The sequence below is a fragment of the Quercus robur genome, chromosome 4, assembly GCF_932294415.1.
Source record: "Quercus robur chromosome 4, dhQueRobu3.1, whole genome shotgun sequence".
In the NCBI taxonomy this organism is placed as follows: domain Eukaryota; kingdom Viridiplantae; phylum Streptophyta; class Magnoliopsida; order Fagales; family Fagaceae; genus Quercus; species Quercus robur.
Window position 1 is genome coordinate 62727350 of NC_065537.1, and position 7020 is coordinate 62734369.

The 7020-nt window shown below is 32.1% G+C and overlaps 1 protein-coding gene across 1 annotated transcript; it reads right to left on the reverse strand.

Annotated features, from left to right (window-relative positions):
* Positions 1–713: 713 nt before the first annotated feature.
* On the reverse strand, positions 714–5612 carry LOC126723273 (uncharacterized protein At1g28695-like). Its single transcript, XM_050426602.1, has 3 exons — positions 5260–5612; positions 4765–5154; positions 714–1361 (listed from the first exon to the last, which is right to left on the reverse strand). Exons 1-3 carry the CDS (start codon positions 5407–5409, stop codon positions 852–854), a joined length of 1050 nt encoding a protein of 349 aa, XP_050282559.1. The 5' UTR covers positions 5410–5612; the 3' UTR covers positions 714–851.
* Between the last annotated feature and the right edge of the window lie 1408 nt (positions 5613–7020).

The following is a 7020-nucleotide window of genomic DNA, read 5'->3' on the forward strand; positions in this document are numbered from 1 at the left end:
TACCCAAAGGAAGCCATCTATTCTGCCAAATTCACACTGTTGTTTCACGAGTATTAACCCTTCATTCATGCATACTTTATTGTTGAACCATACACATGTTATCAAAATTTTTACTAAAACAAGGGTTTCACACCAAAGGCGACGGGGTAAATTGGGATCAGATCATGGGTGCCTCATTTTTACCCCATCCTTTTCTTTTGGAATAGGAAAAACCTGTGTGAGGTGAGAGTGGGACAAGTTGGGTTCGGGGCATGATTGAAGGTGTTTTATTAACAATAATGAGATGGTTCTAACATTGATAAGATTAAGATGGAACAAAAAGGGGAAAGGGTAAGTACTGAGTGAGGAGGATAGAAAAGTGTTTTGAATATGGTAATAGAATGTGTAAAAAAACTTAAATTATGACTAGGATATGCGTATAAAGATTAATTATATATATAATGGGCGGGGCCAGACAAGACAAGATGGGTTGAGGCAAACAAAACTCATTTTTGACCTGTCACGATTTTAGAAGTCAAGGATCCAAGTCCATACGAGGTGGAGTCACTCAAATAAGATGGGTCAAACATGATAGGGCAATTTACCATAATACCATACTTACACATGAATTTACTAAGTGCAAAAGTTGTCGTAACAGAATAAGGGATAGGAGATATCATATGAGGGAAAAACATGGATCAAGGTAGTGGCAAAGTAAATATAACACTCCCTGGTAAAATAAAAATTGGCCCCATGAAAGGTCAAATCGTGTATCAATCTATGTATATCAAAGCAATTAAATTCCTTTTGAGTATATTGAAGCAACAAATAAAATATATTACATTAATTAACCAATAGTCGTATTAGCTACATTAATTCCATGACTTGGAACATCCCCAGTGCATTGACCAACCTAAATTTGTTGTTACATTAGCCAATCGTTTATAAGAAGTGTACTTGAATTGCTTCCAATCGCGAAGGACAGCCTTTAGATCATTCACCTTGGCACTAATACTTCTACAACAATTGGCATGTACAGTGGCCACTAATCTCAAATCCTTGCTATCTTGGCAAAACCCACTAAAATAAAGGGTGTCCAAGAAAGTTACTCTAAGATTTAATTCTCTAATTATGCCCCCTTTTATTAGGTTTAATAACACATCCTGCTCTTTTTGTCCTCTAGAGTCGTTCTTCATGGCATACCATATTCCTAATAATTTGATGGTCTTATTATTTGATTGGATGTAGTAGAAGCCAGTATTGATTTGATGATTTTCAGATCGCAAATCACCTAAAAAATAGTCAGTACTAATTTGAAGATCCTCGGTTTCATTTGTGCTTAGCCTAATAAGGGGATTCCTTAGCCACATCACATCTGTATCCTGTTACAGAAAGTTACCAACCATTTAAAAATAAATATAATGTTTAAGAAAATACAAACAAAGAGGGCAAAAAATAAAAACAAAGAAAAAAGAAAAGAGCATTATGAGGAAAGACTTTAGTTTGGTTTAAATTGTTCAATATTAAACTTTTGTTTATTGTTAATTCAACAAAAAGAAGTTAGATATGAAAAAAGTATCTTATAAAACAGTTTCACGAGACCTCTCTTGCACAAGATGTGTGAGTTCCACATTTGTGGATCTCACAAGCAAGATATAAGGGGATGGTCTCATGAGATTGTTTCATAAAATATCCTCTTGTTAGATATAGACCTATTCAACAAGAAAGTATCATGAAATCATCTAATGGAGTATTCATCTCATATTTGGTAGATCTCATTACCATATACTAGTGGAAGTCATATATTGTAAGAGAAGTGCTCCATGAGTTAGTCTCTTAAGATAATTTTCCCCATCCAACCTAATGGCTAATACAAATAGAATGGTACCATTGCTTGAACGTACAATGGCGCCAACTTACAAAAAGTTTTTCAGACAATTTCCGATACTACAAAAAAATAACTCAAAAATTTAGATATTAAAACTTCTAAAAGACCAAAAACAAACTAATCTTGAGCAATTTCATTCACTGAAATTTCCTACCCATTTGAGATCATTCGCAAAAATATTATGGAATTGGGGGAAGTGAAGATAGAGGAGAGGAGATGAGAGGGAGCTCACACAACTTTATAATGGTTGGTGTAATTTTATTGCCAATGATGGACATCAAGCATTCCCAAATTCTTCTTCATCTTGGAAGTCAAGTAGCAAATTAAGAACCATACAAGAAAGAAAAATGAGAGGAAACTAGTTGTCAATCACTTTCATATAAATTCACGACTTTTTCTATACCACTCACAGTTAGGAATTAACCACATAGAATAATTGTAAAAAATGTTATAGTAAAAGTTGTGGCGGTAAAATTTTTTATTTCTCACACACTTCTCAAGCGTAAAAATTGTCACTTCCTTCTTTTATGACTACCATTAACTTTCCAACATTTCTTTATTACCACAATCTCAACTGTTGACAGTTTCTTCAAAACCCAAACTAAGCTCCTTTTGATTTGCATGTCTTCGCTTTCCTAAATGACTCTGAAATTTATAAGCTTTCTTCTCACATAATCCATATTGTTAGAAGTAAAGCCCTAGATAACACTAAACTTAGACACTCAATAAGAACATTCACATAAACCTAAACTAATTTTTTTACTGAACACATAAACCGAAATTTAGACACTCCAATAATAACATTCACATAAACCTCTTTATAAGTTTATAAGCTAAGTTTTGATATTATAAAAAATAAAAAAATAAAAAATAAAAACTCATTTTTTTCTTTCTATTTTGTTATTCTATTTTTCACTTTACCTTCTACTTTTTTACTATTCTATTTAGATACTATTATTTATTTTATTTTATTCACAAACAAATCTAGGGTCTGTTTGGATAGAACTTATTTTGCTGAAATTGAAAACTGAAAACTGAAAATACTGTAGCAAAATAATTTTTAAATGTATGAATAGTATTGTGGGACCCATTTTTAATGAAAAAATTGTCAAAAAATGAGATTTGTGGGTCTCGTAACTGAAAAGTTGCTGAAAAGTTGTGTAAAAGGTACTGAAAAATTAATTAAAATAATTTTTAAACGCTGAAAAGTTGATTAAAGTGCTGACAAGTTGCTGAGGTGTGCAATAAGTTTGGTACCAAAGTCAATAATCACGGCACAGCTGAGAAAGAAAAAAAATGGTTGAAACGCGCAACAGTATAAACACAAACGTGAATAATCCGTATCCAAAACAACACCTAATGACCAAAATTGACTACCGACGGCAACAATCAAGATCGGATACCCACAGCATAGATCAGCCACTTACATCTTATAGCCAAATCGACCCCCCAACAACCATATTAGCCACCCTATGGCAACCTCGACTACGGCATGCCTAATCTCAATTATTGAACACTTGACCACCAAAATCCAATGTCAAAAACGGATTGTTTACTAAGCCTTTTTGACGTGGGCTAATCAAATTTTAATTGAAGAATTCGGATAATTAATCTATTGCTAATTGACATTTGACATACCAAAAAATTACACAGGAATATTCATATGGCATGAACCCCATCCTAGGAAACAAAAGTTCAAAGCCATTTAAAATCACACACACACATCTCTATATATATAATAATAGGTAAAGCTGAAAAAAACTCAAATTAGAATTTTAAATTAGAGTTCCAATTTTGCGCCATGTGTCCTAAATTATTTATTCTTAAAGAGATTTATTTCTTAATTTTAGAATCAAATGTGGGACTACATCATAAATATTCATCCAAGTGAGTTATTAAGTACAAAAACCAATGAGTCTAAAATAAATAAATCATAAAAAAAAATGCTTCACAATAATAATAAAAATGACAATTTACATTTTATATCTAATAATATTTTTATAAATTTTTTGAAAGAGTTAACAAAATATAAAAATGACTATCAATAGTATTTAAATTATATATGTATATAGGAATTATATTATGTATCTTATTGTATTTGAAAATAATACAAAATGCTCTAGTTAAACCGACCTTGGATTGTGTTTAATGCATTTTGGTATTGCACCTCTGAGTGTGTTTGTATAAGCAAAAACTATCCTTTTGAGTTTAAAATAAGAATTTGTGAAAATACTATGAAAATTGTGGTTTGCAAAATAAAGTTTTAAGTTTTAAAAACACTCTTTTAAACTTCCAAATACCTAACAAAATGGGCCTGAAAGTCCAATACGAACACGCAAAAAAAACGCATTTACATTTTACAAGCCCCAAAAAACGCTTTTTTACTAGCCCAAAAGTTGAACCAAACGGGCATTGTAACCTGTCATATTCCTGACAAAAAAGTCAATATCTGCCATATTCACAATCCTATCATATTCCAACACCATTGTTTCAATTCCAACCAACCATTTACATTATCAACCAAAATCCATCTAACGGCGTAGCTTTTGTTTTTCCTCATTAATTAAAAGTTGAATGAGAGGAGCCGAAAAATTTGTTTGTAAGTGCGAACTTCAAGTTTGCTTCAAAAGTGTTACTTTCTAGTTTCTACTACATAAGACATTAATTATAAAAGCCAATAGTGTACTTCTAACCATACCATATCCAGAATTACTATCTAATATGTATAGAGTAGTGTTCACCTACTCTGTTACACATAGTTTCAAGAATAACTTGAAGATCATAATTGTAAGTCATAGTTGGTTTTTCAAATGGGTGTAACAGAACGTGTAATAACTTTTAGCCATGTTTATAACTCCAAATATATACTATAAATGCAATACTAAACTATAACTTACCGTGAAAATGAAGCTGTAGCCACGTTTAAGAACCTCGATAAGAAACTGGGTTCTTCTCCACATCATCTTGATGAAATCCTCGGACATGTAAACTTTTTCTCCCTCAAAATCCACACCGTCCGTTTTCAATCTGTAGCAGTTCAACCGTCGAAACAGGCAGCGATCATAGGCCGTCTGATCTATTGCCACGATCAAAAGGTTGTCAAGCAGTGGCCTAGTGTTCTCCCCAAGCCAAAAGCTCTCAAGAAAAAGGTCAAGCATGGTGATGTCAGCTTGGATGTCTTGGACAGCATAGGCCTTGTTTATGATGGTGATTATGACCGTTTTGTTTGCCATTGAAGCTTTGGATAAAGCTTCTTCAAGCTCATCTTGAGGAACACGTATGTTGGTCTGTAAGAATTAAAAGATTTTTTGAGTTTTTGGTACAAAATTAAGATAACCCATATGCATGTTTGTGAAATAAATGAAGGAATAAGCTTGAAAGTTGAAACTTACTGTGTTTGATTGTGTGGAAAGAGATTCCTTTCGGAACACACTGAATGGATTTGTGATATAGGAGGAGGACCAAACAGCAAGACACAAGAACCCCACGAAGAATAATAAAAGTATTGCAGGGTTTCCAAATGAGTGTTTTACATGATCCATGTGTGTCTTTTGGGGTTTTTGGATGATCAAGATGTCTCACTTCTAGAAAAAAAATTGATAGAGAAGGAACTTAGATAAAGAGGGAGAGAGAGATTGAAAAGGTCATGCTAGGTAGAAAGGTCATCATCATTTACCAAATTACCACCAAAAAAGCAAAAAAAGGTAGGAAGGTCATGCAATCTGCCTGAAGTCTTAGAAACATCATATTAATTCCAATCACTTCAGGATATATTGTACTTGTGGTAGACTGGTAGTTGTAATACTTTTCATTTTCTTGTCCAAATTCTTGGTTACCGCATGCTGCATGCATATTCCAGCCCACCAAATATGGAAATTATATGTTAGAGAAATACTTATATTTTTATGATTTTTTTTTTTTGAGAAAATAAAGATAGACATGAAGTACATATAAAAGAGCATTCACATAGCTCATGCAAAATTTTATTTCTATTTTAGCATAAGAATCTACTTTTTTTTTTTCCTTCTATTTTACACATACTTACGTTTCAAAAAACCAAACATTAAATTATCTATTTTATATTACATTTCATTAAAATATTAAATTTTCTTGATTTTTTTAAAAATTGTTTCTCTTTCTTCACACACAACAATCACCATCCACTTTCTTCCTTCATCTTTGGGATATATAAAGAAAAAATAAAAAACTAAATGCAAAATAAATAGTGTCAATGTAAATCTACACGATTACTATAACAACAATGTATTTTTACATAATTTTACATAATCTGATGAGGGTGAATTTTCAACTTGATAAACTAAAATGTGGTATATTTTCTATTATATAAACATTGATTTGAGTGCTTTTCAGAGCTATGTGCATAATGATAAATAACACAAAAATAGTCACATATGGAATTTTAAATTATACATAGACATTACTAATACAAGCCAAGCATAATTGTAGATGGTGCAGAGAATTTCAACAAATTGGTAAAACTCTGACATGAATATAAAACCACCAAAAACTGTAACACTACAGAACAAAATTGTATGAGAATTTTATTTTACAGTATTGGTGTTAAATATTGAATTAATACTGATAGGTCAAGAATGTGTTGACCCCTTGTGATAAATTAACCAATTAATTTAGTCAATAAGAATTAATTAGATTCAATTACATGTAATAAGCGTGGTAGAACAAACAAATCACCAACTAAGTTAAATGCAGCGGAAAATAAATTTGATATAGGTGATTTGTTTATGAATGGGGAAAACCATCGAGGCAAAACTCCACCGAGTGAATTTAAGGTCACCACTCCTGAGAATTTACTATTATCAAAACAAACGGTTACAAGTAAAAGAATCTCAGTACCTTATACCAACTTACAGTTGAACCCTTACCCCAATACTCAATTGGACTTATTTTGTAGTGACAATCTCTCATTTTCAATGCAAAGCTCTTAGTTCGTGACTAACCAATCAATGTACGGATTCAAGTACGTGACTAACACACCAACTTGAGAAGGATGATGGCTGCAAAGTTCTTCAGTTCATCCACATGATGAAGATCAAGAAACTTCTTGATTACAAAACCTTATAGCGTACAAATGCAACAACTTCTTCAAGAGAAAGATGAACTAGGGCATATGT

Excerpts from the sequence above, each read along its gene's own strand:
- LOC126723273 (XM_050426602.1), bottom strand. The coding sequence starts at position 5,409 with ATGGATCATGTAAAACACTCATTTGGAAACCCTGCAATACTTTTATTA. Across the intron at positions 5,155-5,259 it reads TTTCCACACAATCAAACACA|ACCAACATACGTGTTCCTCA; the intron begins GTAAGTTTCAAC and ends TAATTCTTACAG. Across the intron at positions 1,362-4,764 it reads GCTACAGCTTCATTTTCACG|GATACAGATGTGATGTGGCT; the intron begins GTAAGTTATAGT and ends TTTCTGTAACAG.